Genomic DNA, 16,969 nt, shown 5'->3' on the forward strand with positions numbered 1-16,969 from the left:
AGTAATTTCAAAGGCAACGATGATAATATGACAGAGAGTGGTTGATCATGTTACACACATCTAATGAACGCCAGCCATTTCTCTTGCCTCATTATTTAGAGCTTTTTCTCACCACTCTCTCAAGGGAGTTTTAATGATGTCTACAGATAATGATGGTGGTAAGCAGTGTGTTTTGCCAGTTTTTATTTCATGTTGTTAGTAAGAAGTATCTTTGCCCTTTTTTTTGGCCAGGATCATATTGCCACAGAAGATATTTAAGCATCAACTATTCAAGCCAAATCATCTGATGGCAGATGGATAGCACTTAAAAATTAGGAAACACACGCCATTAACCTAAGTTTGGAAAGCCATTACCACACGGCCAGGGAGGACCTGGTGTCATCCCATGCGATAGTCATACCAGTAATATACTTATAGGCTATGGTTCCATGCATCTGACCATGTACTAGCTAAAACCAGACGGCCAGAAAATAGGGCTGTGCTGAGCCCATGCAGAGCTACCTACTATTGGATAGAGCAAATCAAGACTTAGTGTGGTGGTTTGCTCTGTTGTCATATCCGGCAGCAATGCAGTCGTATCCCAGAGCCATGTATGTACTTGCATCAACGCATCATTTCCCCAAAGGAAAGAGTCGCTGTCATCAGATATCACCAATAGTTCTTACTGTCTGATCCTAGGACATCATCATGTTCATCTTAATTTCAAAGGGAACCTCCAGGACAGAGATAAACTCGGCACTTCTAGAAAGGTTAGAACTGCCACCGACATAACTTGTGTCCGCATCATGTTAATCCAAAAGACTTGTAAAAGTGGCCACACAAGACAACAACCAAAAGTGATGGAGAATCATGGTGTAAAATCTTATAGCAACTTACCTTATAAGTGAATTTGGTTGAGCTCATAACCTCAATGATATTGAACGCTGCCCAGCTGATGTCATAGCCCAGCATTTGGAGCTGCAATGAGAAAGGAAATGGATGCTTAATCATCAAAGGAGAATTTCAGAATTGATGATGGACACTTAATAACAACGGAAATGAACTGATAAAAAATAAGTTAATGGACAATGTTGAAGCAGCAGATGGCTAAGATGGTCAACATCATGATGGGAATCTGAAATAGAAGCTGTAGCAAAACACTCGTGTGAGCACAACTTTGTCTTCTTTTCCTTTCCCAATTCTGTGAACACAATCACAATTAGAATGGCAGTGAATTTGAAGAAAGAGACAGAAATAAACAAGTCAAATTTTGATTAAAACACAAATCTGAACATGATTATCATGATCTTGAATAGATTGATCCAAAGTTTAATTACTTTGAGTGCTCTCGCAACCAATAAAGTACATAGTTACCAGATATCAAAAGTAATAATAATGGTCGTGAGTGACACATGCCAGAATGTATTTCCAAATCCTGAGGGTTTCACTGATGGTTTAGCAATCATACGGCTTAATATGGAAATCATTCACACAATCTTCACCCAATCTAGCAAATTGATTGAACACCAATATCGGTGAGAAAAGAAACCCATCAGACAGCTCAACTGTGCTAGCCATAAAATTAGTTACAGACAACATTATAGAACGGGAGTTTCTCTAAGTTGATATCTGAAATCTGGTAAAGCGATCACTCTCCCTTATTTCGGGAATCATTCAGACATGGTCCACCCCTGGCTATTCGACTGAGCTGACACTTCTTTAGTAACATGTCCAAAAGACCTGGGGGTGAAAGTACATGAGAACCAAACAGGCCTTGTGAAAACTCAGATTCCACTGGTCATTCATGCATCGCTGAACCCAGAAGATGACAAACCAATAACAGCACAGTGGCAATTGTCCGATACCAAGAGAAGCTCCTCAACGTTTCCTGATATCGATAACTGCATGGATACAGTTCAAGAATCACATTCTTTAAAGACAGAGGCGACATGCCATTGCTACTGAACCAAATAGACGTACACATGGTTGACATGTTCCCAGAGTACCATCCGTAGAAGCACCTCAGTGTTTCCTGTTATTGACATACATGTACAAGTACAGGAGTAATTGCCAATAAATGAGGTTCCTTGTAGCACCTCAAGGAACTATTCATGATCTATGGATTCTACCATCAAATTGGGATGACAAACGGTACAGTGTTTCAGCTATGACTCGATCAGCATTATTTCCCTTCATCTTGGGAAATCATGCCCGTGTGACTTAGTCCATACTAAAGAAATAACCACAACAGTTCATCAAGATAGCCAAATAGCTAATATAGGGTGATATGAATAAATACTAGGAAATGCTTTTATCTAAATCTCCATGTACATTTACACTAGGCCTTCCTGTACAAAACCGGAGTAAAAGCATTTGCTAGTCTTTATTCATATCACCCAATGTCTTGGTACCCTTATCGTTCCTTCGAGAATGACACCGACTATTCCTTTGATGACATATCCCAACCATATCTTCCTGATAATATCACCCAGGGCTAAGCACTTACCGGATACTTAGAGGACTGGATCATAATGGAATTCGTGCATATCTTTACTAATAAGATATTTCATTTCGGTTTGCTTCCGAGAGATTGCCATTACAGGGAATAAGCACTGAGGACGCCTTATACATGTTTTCTTGTCAACATTCTTGTACAGATGTCGCAGACCCGCATGCAGCATCCTCATTAATGTTGCTTTCTCTAGCAATGAGACTTGTACTTGTCACCTCCAAAAACAAAGTGCAGAGCAGACCCATGCAGCATTCTCATTAATGTTCCTTTCTTTAGCAATGAGTCTTGTACTTATCACCTCCAAACACAAAGTGACGACAGAAAAATAACCAACTTTGGGGGTGTTTTGGCATCGCTAAGCGCTGAAGAAGAATCAGACTTCATCATGGAATTCGTTACCACAGGCTTATCATTTATTTATAGAAGTTTTTACTGCTAATCCACAACAGTTGGAAGACTTTCTCCAAGGCACAAGAAGGATTACGGCGCCAAGAGAATCAGCGAGAAACGCACACACAATGAAAAGATAGAATTCCCCATTGGGAATACGTTTCTACCTCAAGCAAAGATTTTATGTTACCAGAATGAAATGTACTGGTAACTAGATATGGTAGAAAGCTGCTGCGTTCCGAGTATTATTTGAGACACAATACGAGAACAGTGCTTTCAGGGGAAAAGGAAGTTCGACTATCAGAAGACTGATGCTGCAGCTGTGGGGCATTTCCCCACCATATTTCTAAAGCGGAAAACTGTCACTTGTACAGCTCAACTTACTGAGGGATTGCTTTCTTTTAAACAGTGCCACCAGGTATTAGCAAAAGGCTTTCATTGTTTCTTTATAATACTTCCATCAATGTATAGTTAGTTGTTTACACCACTTGCCCCCTCAAAATGAGTTCATTATATGTCTTGCAAAAGCTGTAGAGCTACTGCTGCTAATGTCATCCCAGGGGACCCAAGGTCAAGTTGCTACCCAGGCTTTCTGCCAAGCAGAGCTGGTCATCCTTCACAAACCAGTATTCTCCTCCAATGTTTATTTTTAGGAATAAGGTGAAATATCTGGTTGCCGGTAGTCTAACATTACATTTCAGCAAAGCATCATTCCTCTTTCACAAATATGCAGCTGTCTACAGGAAATCGATCCATCGAAACAAGGACATCAATCTACAACCTGAACACCATCTACCACAAACCATGTGGATCCATTTCTAATCGAACCCATCATCGAGAAACCAATATCACCTCATTACCATTGCCAATTCCATCAACACTGGGTCCTTCACCCCTAAGAATGTTTGTAATTGTTTCACTAAGAGCTCTCAAGGTAACTGATAGATCATAGTCAATTTTGGTCCGAGTTCGCTGATATAGATCCGTGGATGAGAAATGTATGAACTTCTCCAGCAGATAGAATGATGTCATTTAGCAGTTGGCAATTTATCTGTTTGAGTGCTGATGTACAGTGATTCATTGAAACAGAGAAAACTTTCCAGACTGACACCCTGTCATAAGTTTTTGGTGTAAAATGATTGCTTTTTCATTCCTGGGTGAAGTTCTGAACAAGTTTTGATTAAATCGTGAGGGTGAGATTGTAGGTAAGACATCTGACATTCACAAGTGCCAGGGGTACTAAAAGTGATTAGCAAATGAATTTCTGAAGTATGCGTTAGTTGGTTGCAACTGCAAAGAGTAAATTCATGTAATCAACTGAAGACAACACAGAAGGAACCTGTCTGCATGACTTTACGATCTGCACCACGGAAGACTATTCAGATTTCTTAAGGCTTTATCAAAGGTATTAAATATTTCTTGAAGGATGGTTTATTAATAATATACTGGGTACTGTAAGTCCAAAAGTCCCCATGGCAAAAGCTCAGAAATCATCAAAAGCCATAAAAGCAATCAAGACATGTCATGGCTTCGTGCAGCGAGAAGCTTACCGGTGAGGTTGGCTGGTGTTGTTGATCGTGATGTATAGAGCTTTAGGGACATGGATACAAGGGCAAGTCAGGCGGCAGCAGACCTGAACAATATCCTGGCAAAGGTGCGCCTGAATGATAGATGCCCTATTCAATCTCAATCAAACAGCCACCAATACTTCCAAATGACTGGTGGCCACAAAATGCTTACCTAGTCAAATGACCCGCAGGCGAAAGGAACTGTAATCGCCGTCTGTCAAATGACCCGAGGGGTGGGCTGAACAATGGTTACGGGAGCAGGGTTTAATTGACCAGGAATTGATAGCAAACAGAGATCCAGAGGGCATTTTATCCACAGCTGACTGATTGCTGATAAAAGAAATGCAAGAGGATGCTAAAACAAATTGATATGGACTTCAAAGAATAGTTGTCCGTGGCCTTGGCACAAGCTGAATTGCAAATAAGGATAGTCTTGCGTTGCCACAACAACCCAAAGCAACTTAACGCATCAATATCTAATGACCAATACATCAGCAAACATTGACAAATCAAATAACACATCCACAAAGGTTAAAGGTGCCACATGGAACCTGTTTTAGTTAATGGGAAGTGGAACATGGCACCTGCGCTTCAGTCTAACACAGGAACAAATGACCAGGGAATACCCCAAAGGGAGGTTTATGATATTACACTTACAGCAATATTTCATTGACAACAAGATCTCTATAGAGAAGTAACATTGACAACAAGATCTCTATAGAGAAGTAACATGTTACCGTCATGTAAATGACAAAAAGCTCAACTCTAATTCACTGGGAGAATTGTTTCATATGTTCCACAAAGGCATATATCTCACTGCCAAATCGTTTCGCCATTTTGATATAAGTAGATTAGACTGTCGAACACCAGAGGAATAGGAGACAAGCTTAACGAGGCCACTTGTAAAATTTGCATTTGGCTATAATAACTTTAAAGTGCATGAGCTTTTAACGAATAGGAGGAAGTGACCGATCGTATCACATAAGAAACTGAATCTATAAGCTGTCAAAACAAGTTCCTCCTTTAAGCTGCTGCTGCAGGCATTTTCTTTAAGATGAGTGGTTGCTCGCCTACACTACACAGCACAAAGTCACTCGCTCTGTCGAAAAGAAGGAGAGCACTTTCAAGTCTTGCCTGCATCCTTTATAACTTGTACTTTTAGATATAGCATCTTGCCACACAAGGCTCCGAGATAGCAAGATGACGTTAGTAAAATGATGAAAAGGTAAATATTTTGATAAGAAATTACTATTTGCAATTATCAAGTGTTCTGAGTAAAAGGACTTCCTTCCCATACTTTGGGATGTCCTTCTTATTAAAGTGTTCACAGCACTCAATCTCACTGGAAATTTTAAATCAAAAGAAAACATCTTCTTCATTATCAACTTGCAATCTCCAGAACAAGAAACCCTTTTCCAAACTAATACCAAGCGCAGAATCTTCATGAAGCGAGACTTGGTTTACCATGATGCTATCAACTGCTGGTGTCGGATGGCAATCGCAGGCTGTAACCAACGGCACACTCAACACAAAAGAGCTATGACATGTCCATGAATAGTTAAGAGTCTTTCACCTCAAGGCTTTGTCTAACTCACGTTTTTCCCAATGGCCGTATTATCCCTCTATTTTGTGCTCAAGTAAGAAAAAAGAACCAGCAGATAAGTGAGGAATAGGTAAGGTTTCTTAGCTAAGAAAGAAACCATAACTCATACCTTTTTTTACCACAGGCAAGATAGTTACACGAGCATAGAGCGGAAATGGACATTAAATAATGATTGAATTTCAAAGATATATGGTCATCTACTACTGACTAAGATATATGAAACATTTGGTGTGGGTGTGGCACATTTCTTGAATATGATAGATCCTCCTACCCTATATCAGCCAGAGGATTACAAGGTGTAATGAATATTGATGAAAATACTGAAAATGTTGAAAATAACACCAGCCAAACAAAGTTTATGATAACGAAGATCGAGATAAAAAACTTGTCATCAAACATCTGATGCCAGAGGTTTTATACCATCAGCCATGAAAATGAACATCGATTTTTCACAGACTGCATGGATATCATAATACACAAAACACATGCATGACTAGGTGCAGAAAACAAACATGATAGTGTCATCATTGATCGTGTTCAAGACTTTGCACAAGCCAATAATCGCTCCCATCTCAAATGCCAAGATCAGCTCTCTCAGGACAAGGGAGCCCCAGGAGATTACTATATACGATATTGCCCAACAGATCAAACAATCTAAGGTGATACCCTCACTTCAAACATTCTTGTGAGGATCAATCCACCTTTGCACAGCAGCGGAAAGGTATGGTGCCCTGAACATGACCAAGAGCTTAGGAATGACAAAGAAAAAGCTCCATCAAGTCATCGAGCACATAATCATCACAGTCGATTGACATTATGCAGCTACAACAAAATCTGCATGAAAAACAAAATTTTTGGAGACCCTTTTGCCTTGGCCCTGGAATGTTTGCCTGAATTTGTCAACTGACTTTTTGGTCAGCTTCCGGCCAACATCACAAATGGATCAAAGCCGAAGCCTCTTATTGGTAAACATCGCCATTCAAGATATTGGTCAAGATCAGGGAAGCGTGTCACTCACAAATCAGCAAGCAAGACTAATAACATCAGTTAAGTTGTGCCATCATCTCATCAATGATTTCCTATGCCCGATACTCAACACTTGAGCCAACATGCCTTTTAACATGGACGTATTACGGATTTGTGATGACAATCAATATCGTGAATACGCAAGAACAGGCAGGTGGGGTCAAGAGCAAAATCAGAGAAGAGGACACGATGACTAAAGGTACAATGTACTATTATCTGTCACCACGAGACCGCCAGTAGTATCATACTAGTAACAGGACAAGAAGTCTTGAAGAAACCCTAAGAGTTCCAACAGACAATTTGTCACTGGGATAACATTAACTTTATAAATTGCTCTTGAATGATTTGTCACCATCCAAAGGCTTATTAACTTGGCAAATGACCGCCCTTGCAAGATTTCCCACCAAGCGAAACAACTTGCGCAAATCACGCAATCTGTCATGACTCGAGGCCAATCGATCAACTCAGACATCGAACCCTGCCGCAAGTTTGACACGTGATCGTAGCAAGTTGCTGATAATTTCAAGACAGCTTTGACAACCATGTACCCAAAGTCAATAAAGGGGATATCCTGTCATGCTTGCCTATAACACTGCCTTGATTCTCCAGCTAGCGTACTGGCTGCCCAACTAACCTGATAGTGATATGGACCTTGGGCACAAGTTCCGATCACTCACCATTGATATCTGCAAGTACGTGACAGACTAATTGAAATCGAGAGAGCAGCAAGACAACCAATATTTCCTGACCTAAGTTTCTGTCTGATGGAAATCTTCGTAAGGTTTCCTGTTGATATTGAGTAAATTGTGAATTGACATGATTCTCTTTAAATTGAGAACTTCAAGACAATCTTGCACCCAGTATCACAGGTCTTCACCATTGGCAGACCTGGACTTGAGAACGATTTCAGAAGGCTTGGAACAACACTCAAGCAGTCCTCAAAAACGTGTCTGTCAAACGACGACACGACATAAGATGTTTCTCAGGATATAGTAGCAAGTTAGCCAATATTTACCAAGGATGCCACCTGACAGCACATATTGATCAGAGACTGAGCTAACCTTTCTTCAAAGATGATATTGAATGAAAGCTGCATTGACGCATTTGGAAGATAATTTGAATCTCGTTTTATTTCTACTGATGACTGCAAGAAACCAGAGGAAAGTTTGATATCTCGGAGTGTCCACCTCTTGAGATTTTTAAAACACCAATGCAGAAATAAAGCCGTGTTGGCATGTCAAATGGCTGCCTCACACCAAGTCAACACCACAATTTTCTAATCCTTTTTGACCACAGTGGATTGCTGTCTTGTCATCATCATGAACAAAATCTCCCAAGAAATGTGTCAAGAAAAGAAATCAACACCTTCCAATTACGGTCCGGCACATCCATCAAGGGTACCCGAAGATATCTTCCGAGTCTCCTAAATAACATGCCGCTCATCAACAAGCCCTGAAGGATCAACCACAAAAACAAACTTAGCAATGGAAATGCATTAACCAAAAGAACTTATGAGTAGTGTCGGTGTCCTAGTGTTTGCATTAAGGAACCTAAGCCACTTTGAGTGAGAGACATCGAGCGCAGCTGACAAGATATGTTTGAAGAAGGTTCCTCATTTGATTAGGGCTGTCTAGGAGAGAAAGGAAATGAAAAGGAGGCTGTCAAAGGGCAACCAAATTAAAAGCCATGCAGGTTATAGAAATGTGGAAAATCTTGACGAATTCTGTCAAAGTTTTCATCACATGAGGATGCAGAGCCAGAGTCAGTGGTTGCAAGGCTATTGTACCTTCAGGCAAGCTGACCAAGGGATCTACCAAAGGAATTAGATCAGATCTTTACTATCCAGCCAATTTCCCTGATTGTTATTGTAAATGACCGCAGTTAGACAATGCGATTTAGAAATAATGATATTGTGCCTGTCCCGGCCATCGTGGGCAACTTGCGACTACTGTAGAGAACTCAAATGGGGTATACCAGGAAATGTGTCAAGAGCACCATCCATGTACTGTATGTGCTAGATGGGAGACAGTGAAATTGCAGGCATCGTGGTAAGCCATTTGGGTCATGTAAGTATTCAAGACGGAACTTATACTACTAGGCTGATGACCGGGACTTCAATTTTCTTGGCGGAAATTGAAATGTTTCTCGGACTAATCACCCATGATTGCCAATAATCTCGACCAATCAAGCATGCAGATACCATAGCGATGCTATTTTCAATCAAAGTCTTGAATGAGTGCTGCGTATTTTCATTGCAATGGTGATTCCGCTGGCAGTCATTGATATTCATGACATCAAATGAAGACACGCAACAAAATGTGATAAGGGTTGTGTCTGGAAACTTGGAAAAATTCACGGCAGATATTCTGGACTATGGCTACGAGTGGCTGTCCCTTTACTTCACATTTGGTGACTGACTGGAAGTTGACCGAGTAATATCTGGGAGGCCAAATATTCATGCATTGGAATTGATCCCTCAATTTGCCCGAGAAAATTTTATTTGTTGCAAACTTCCCTTTATCCCTGAATTCCTAATGTATAGTATTCAAAAGACAATCAAGGAAGCAATTTAACATACCCACAGGCAAGACCAAAATGAAATGATTTCCATCAACATCAACCTTTTGATATCAGAAACTCGCGGGTGAAATCTAATCTATCTATTCCAGATACAGAAAAGGCAACATAGCCTTTTAGCCATTAGCCAGATCTAAAATGTGTCTTCATCCTATGATTTCGGTTTCAGTTTATTGGCAAAATCATTAAAAGTCACACTCATCACGGTATAATGCATTAACGGACACAAAGTTTTGAGCTGAAGCGAGACATTCTAATGATTATAATCGCAGGACAGTGACCAAATTGCTTGTTAGTGCAGCGCTTTATAAGAAGAAAAGCATTTCATTGAGTCAAAAAATTGTGGTTTTTCCCGCTAAGATGAAGTGAACAGCATGGGGTTCCAAGGTTAAGATGATTGGAAAATTGCATTCCATTATTATGATGACAATCTCGCCCAAGAAAATTACCACAGCAATCAGAGAACATGAGATGGAAGCTAATGCTAATAGGGTTCTTATCAAAGCACAGGGACTTTCTGGTGAACATGACAATATGGTCTCATAATGACAGGCAAATGTGACTTGGCACCTTGACAGCTCAAGTAATAGCTGTCAACAATTCAAGTTCCTACATGTTCAATTGACCTATATGCAACGTTCGCATACAAAAGTTGCGGTTCCACTACAGGAAAGTGCGGACTACATCCGAATTAGTTGTGATTCCATTACAGCTAGTCCGGACTAAACAAGTCCGGCTCTCACTAAGAGCGGTCTTATTAAGTGCGGATAGGACAAGCGGATTTAAGCCGAACTTAGAATAGACCCGGATCTAAAGCAGAAATTACCTGTAATGGAACCGCATTAGTCCGGATTAAGATCAAGTTACTAAGTACGGCTACAGGTGGCGTGTCAATGTGAACGTATTGCGCATGAGCGGAAGTGTTGGTTCTGTCAAAACAACACGCGGTATTTCTGTCAACAGGTCAACTCTGATTCGTTCTCATTTCTCATTTCATTATTCAATTCTTAATTTAAGTAAATTCTAGTGCTTTTTCATAACTATGGCTCGCTGTTCATGGACAGAGGTGGAAACCCTCGCGATTCTAACCATTTGGGAGCGTGAGGACATTCAGGCCCAACTAAATGGGACCTGTAAAGACACGAAAGTATATGCTAAAATAGCAAAAGAATTGACTGAACTTGGTCACCCAAAGACCAAGGACCAAGTAAACACCAAAATAAAACGATTTAAATCGGACTACAAATAGAGTGGCGCCGCCTGTAGCCGTACCTGTTAACTTACCAATCCTGTAGTCGAACTGCACCACATTCGTTAGTCCGGACTAAGCTAAGTTCGAACCTGATGCGGATGCGATAGAAACGGATCTAAACCCTGTAGTGGAACCAAGACTATTGTTACAAACACATCCTGGGGCATCCTTGATTTATCAGTATCTTTAAACATATTGCCTTAATAATGTCTTGGCTTTTGAGGTGAAACTATAGTGACTCTATTTACCCAATCTAAGGAACATCAGCACTCCTTCAAACACCACAAAATCAGACAAGATTTTGTTTGGATGATGCACAGACCAAAGGTGACAATGTCCTCCGAGTAATACTTTCACCATTTCGTGGATTTTTTATGATGAGTTCTGGTGTTTCCTAAATTGGCAAAATGGAGTCACTATGCGTATAGACTATAGTTTCATCTTAACCCTTTCGCTGCCAAAGTTGAACAAGGCACTGTGTCACCGTGTGTCCACTGTGACTCCAACTGTTTTGGACAAATGACTGGATTACATTTGCTGTCAGTGTTTACTGTTAATCTAGATAGATGGCATAGTAGAGCAGGATGGAATATTGATACAGCCGTGCTGTTGTAATACAATAGGTCAATATAAAATCTATATCTTAGGATTAAACATGTCAAACTCATTCATAGGCAATAAATAGTGATAGTTTCTTCTTAGAGAAAACAACACCACTTATTTGTGAAACAGGGGATGAGGTAAGATGGTTTTTCCAGGATTCCTCTATCAAAGTCAAGGATGACCTCTAGGATCAGCATTACTAGGAAGACACCTTTTGCTAAATGACACATGAATTTGAAATAAAAGTACTTACGTAAGTGAGCTTGCTGACCGCATTCGCTTTGATTGGGACATTTTCCTGCCTCAACTCCTGTTTAATCTCATCAATACACTCGGCGATGTACTTGGACTGAAAGTAGTAATAGTAATCCACATTATCATCTAGAAACTCGTACTGTAGGGCAAACGACATCATGTCCGTTAATCCAGACCGAACATTGTATCAAACGTTTACAACTGAAAGTAACATCAGCATAGTTATAACACACAATCCACAGTATTATCTGTTCACAAAGTACATTTCCTGATTGAAGAATGATGCTCCACAGTTTCTCATCAGAGATCCGTGCCATAGAAATATCACAGCTAATCAGGACTGTCACAAACTATCTGAATAAGCCCTAGATTTTGTCCATGTGCTGTGTCGGTTTTCGTACAAGTTCTAAGCTGATTACCCTCGAAGATTAGGTGGATGACCGCAGTCATTCTGATTACCAGCAAATTAAAGACTGAGAAACGTGATTACGCCACACCTCCACAACGCGATTAGGTCAATGTCAGCTGACTCGACAGAAACTTCTCCTCCACAGGTCCTGTGTGTCATAATGCATCTTAGTAAGATTATGGACAGGAACGACCAAAGCACAAATTCATGTCACATTCGGAGATCATCACGTTATGTAGCAGACGTTGATTAGGAGAACACTATGTTGGATTGACAAAAACTCTTTCCCTCAAGCAACAAAGAAGAAACTGATGACATGAGTCACTTAGTTATCATGAGTGTTGTTTCTGGTGCCCACGCCACAAGTACCATGATAATACCAGGTCTTTAGAAACAATTGTGACGTAAAATTTCCATTAATTCCACAGGATTATTTTGAACACAGTTCAAGTGACACAAATGAAAATGGCAATTCCAAATTCTTCACCAGGTGGTCCTTGGTGCAAAGACTCCAATGAATTTTAAAAGAGGTACTCCAATTACACGCAAACTCTCGCAACAGGACTGCTCGGTCACCAACACGATGTTACTCCGTCACTAGCCGAGAATGAACTATCACAGCTGACATGTGCTATAACCTGACAAGAGGCATATCTCACCAGGGCTGCAGCACTGTCACGGCAGTTCCCCATTATCAAGACAACGATCATTTATGCTTCAGATAGCATCAAACTCGTTTTTGTCGAACATCAATATCGATATAGAATTAGCAATGCTACTAGCGCGAAGGCAATTCTATATCGAATGGCAAATTGAGGTGATAAGTTGAGCAGAATTGAGATGGGTCAATGGAATTACAATAAGGGAGTGAAATTGTCGATGTCGTTGTATGATCGTTTATGACAAATGAGAATCTCGATTGGATTCACGCTTCAGGTGTAGCACCTCAATCACTCGATGTCATCTGTTCTGTATCCTATCGCTTCCTAATTTCACTCTATATGCGCAAAAGGAGATGTCATTCAACTCATTCTCACGACACTGATCATGTTGGTATCGTCTTGTAGTCAATAGAATACAATTCGAATCAGAAATGACGGATTAGTATGACTGTCATGGATGTCACCATGAGGACACAGAAGACATATCAATATCATTACCAGGAAAGTTACGATAAGCATCTTGCATATTGCATTTACTTGCCTATTTTGGGTTGCTGTCCCACTCTCATGTTATTCGAGGGGAAGATCCCGCATAGAGAAAACAACAGATTAGCTTGCGAGTTGTTATTTGAAGCCGAAATTGTTTGGGAGCTCAAGGACAGATAATTAGCCTGTATGCCCAAAAGATTCTATTGACAAGGACAATAGAAATATCTGCACTACAGTCTCCGACAAATTTACCATCTCAAATAAGCTTTTTTAATTTCCTGAAATCCACCCTCGGCTCTCAATACTGGTTTGGAGAGCAAACGAAGATAAAGACCGATGAATACTGAGTACCACTGATCAGCTGACAATCCCTGGCAAGTTATCAATTGATTCTCGCAAGTTTAGCAAAAACCAATGAAGATCAATTGACATGATGGATGATGAGGTCTCAAGAACCAAGTCCATCTCCAGGAGATCGTTGATGAGGCTTGGAATCTAATAATGGGATGCTGCATCATTATGGTGCTGATCAATACTCATCAATACTTGATCAATTATAGGAATCCAAAGGCAAGTGCCACAAGAGGCAGAGCAGAGATCATTGGACAACACAGCCATGCGTCCTTCACAATGAGCAACCACAAGATACACCATTATAAACTCTGCATTTCTAAACATTTATCAAAATATTGTTTTTTAAAATTGCACATGAGAACAATACAATAATTGGTGAAACTTTTACTATCTTTGACAACAGGGCTTGTGTGTGTAGTACAGCTCATAGTTTAACACTGATTAACTGCCATGCCTACTTCTCCCTTCTGTCACTGGATGTGAGATGTTCTCAAATGCAGGATGCGGACTCCATCTGTGAACAACCAAACACATCAACTTGGGAGATCAATACAAGTAAAGATCTCACAGACGAGCCATCTATCTATTTCAAATCAAACCAGCTTTTCACATAATAGACTGGTCCCTGGAGTCCTTTTCAACAGGATGTAAATTAGGATGCAGCAAATGGCCAATAATACTTTCAAAATCAATGTTATACAGAATATTCTACACAGACTCAGTGTGTACACTCAAACAAGCAAATTTAAAAAAGCATCATTCTGCCCAAGGGGCTTCGAATGATTATTTTCTAAATTTACAATGTCAAACCAAAGTTGTAAGACATGTCATGCATGCATGTGACCTAAAGATGTGGTTAAGTCCTGATGTGATTATGAAAGTATGTGTACAGTACAATGTTAGTCGTATCCATCAACCGTATACAGTGTATGTCTGTCCCCTTAAAGCCGTTCCTGTAATAATGTCCTTGACCCAGTTAAATCAGCGCTAGCAGTAACGTTGGCGTTTAAGTCTTTATGCTACTATTCTACAAGTAATCACTGAAAGAGTCTAGAGATAATGCCAAGTTGAGCTAAATGCTGGCGTTCTCACACCCATTGAGTAATTTGGCCCTGCTCATGACAAGCACCAGTCTACATTCAACAAGTCATATTGGATTGAAAAATTTGCATACTGGAACCATTATTACTTCATACAGGTCATACATGTAGGTGCGCCTCTCATAGCAGAACTGGCACAACAGATGGTTAGTACCATATGTTACATCTAATTATCACCAAACGGAAGGAAAGCTAGCCTTGACGATTACCAACCTGCCTCAAGACAGAACCGCTGAATGCTGTACCTAGTTACCAAGACAACCAAGACACCAGGACAAACTGATAATAACTTTCGACTTCAAATGAAAACAGAAGCACATTGATTGTTGCATCTACATTGTCTTCTATGATGATTTCCAAATTCAACAAGACCTTCAGTAAACTGGAACAGATCCGCTGAATTAATATTACCATCGATCCACTTGCCGCCATTAGCCTGACAAGCCAAAATATTTTGACACATTTTAGGGCATGGCAAATAGAAGTTGGTCATACTCATAGACATTATAAACAGGAAAATAGGAGTATGATTAGATGGCACATCAATCATGTACAACCAACATCTTTAACATAACAAACTAAGCCAATTCTGTTAAGTGTTTTCTACTACACATGTACATACTACATGTAGGCCTACAGTAGGACAGTCATCTTTCAATCGGTCACTTTTTTAAAACTAGTGTTTCTTTCTTTCTAGTTCAGGCAGAATTGTTTTTCAACATGTATGCACAAGGACTAGAGTCCACAGTGATAGTCTCTACTACATGTAGTACTGCCACTTAAATTTGTCAGTGCCCTAACAACCATTCTGTTCCGACTCCGGGCAGACTGATATTGACTGACCTAAATTTTCTCTTTCATGCTATGACTCCGAGTCTGATGTTATGATATTAGATCCAATCTGGACTAGAGGATGGACTTCACACAATACACACACTGTCACATTTGATCCATATCAAATGCTTCAGAAAGACAACAATAGCTGCTCACCAGCTGCAATTATCATTAGGTAACTGATATGAGAAAAAACAGCAACAAATAGGATTATTCTATATACTCAAAGTTCCAGTCAACATGCAGGACCCAAACAAACTTCTCGAAAAGGTCGACAACAAGAACGATTTTAGAATAGATCAGGAATTGTGAAGTTGTTCCTTATGACGTCAATTGTCATACATAAGGCAGCTCATGCAAATACGCACTCTCTATCACCGACTATTATGGGTGTCAATCTAGGCTACTTTTTCCAACAGCAACTGAACTGACTGCAGGGTGACTGTGCAAGTCCGAACTCCGTTTTTGACTAATTTGAGTTTCAAGCTTCGCAGTCTGGCATGCAACTTTATGGTATGGATAACTATGATTTATTTTGTAAATATTAAATGATTTGTGAAGGTCATATATCACAAAGAAATCAAAATACCCTTCGGCACCAGGAAAAATAGCCCTTTTGTGGTTTACGTTGGTTCCACCCCCTATCAAAATGTACACAAACGATGTACAATGTACACACATAATGCATTACCTCAGTTTCCTTATGATTTCGGATCCCTCTGACAAGATCCTGTAGGTTCTTTTCCATAACCCTATCAAGGGTCCCCTTTACTTTCTTCAGAGCCATGACTCTGTTACTTTCCTAGGGGTTATATCAGGAGGAATGACTGTACATCAGAGTACGTGATATTGCCGAAAATGCGGTACAAATAACCACCGCTCAGAACTTCCTGGAATACATGGGATTCAGATTCCAAGATGGCGGTGTAAATTAGGAAGTCATGTGACCAGTTGACGTGTAGTTATACTCCAGGCAGTCCGCTGTTTGGAGAGTGATTCCAAAGGGGCAATCTCAAAGATCAACATTTCTATTTTATTTGCCTGCCAGAATGACACCCGTCTTGACAAAATATCTCACTTTAGGGACATTGTTACAATGTGAGAATGAAATGTTAGTAACCGGCGGGCAGAAAATGCATGCTGATTGCAGACTGCAGACTGAGGGTTTTCTCAAGAGTCAACAGAATATAGGTCAGGAACTTTCTGCCACACCATAAAATCAATCAGGTGCCATTTCAAACAACAAAAATGATTGTTAGCTGTGGTTGGTAATGAGGATGAATATATCTCTCCTTAACCCACCTGCAACCTAAATACTAGCTAAATAGGTTAAACTCTCTTGATAATGTCCTTCAC

General features: G+C 40.1%; 1 protein-coding gene across 10 annotated transcripts in view; it reads right to left on the bottom strand.

Annotated features, from left to right (window-relative positions):
• LOC135487260 (AP-3 complex subunit delta-1-like) overlaps positions 1-16,524 on the bottom strand; it is a 60,063-nt gene extending 43,539 nt beyond the window's left edge. For all 10 annotated transcript variants that reach the window (XM_064770795.1, XM_064770791.1, XM_064770794.1 and 7 more), the window contains exons 1-3: positions 16,305-16,524; positions 11,764-11,859; positions 877-957 (exon numbers count right to left, since the gene is read on the bottom strand). In XM_064770795.1, the coding sequence (XP_064626865.1) occupies positions 877-957; positions 11,764-11,859; positions 16,305-16,400 (273 nt within the window). In that variant the 5' untranslated portion in view covers positions 16,401-16,524. The remainder of the gene's footprint in view (positions 1-876; positions 958-11,763; positions 11,860-16,304) is intronic.
• Between the last annotated feature and the right edge of the window lie 445 nt (positions 16,525-16,969).

Source organism: Lineus longissimus, chromosome 4 (genome assembly GCF_910592395.1).
Source record: "Lineus longissimus chromosome 4, tnLinLong1.2, whole genome shotgun sequence".
Classification (NCBI taxonomy): domain Eukaryota; kingdom Metazoa; phylum Nemertea; class Pilidiophora; order Heteronemertea; family Lineidae; genus Lineus; species Lineus longissimus.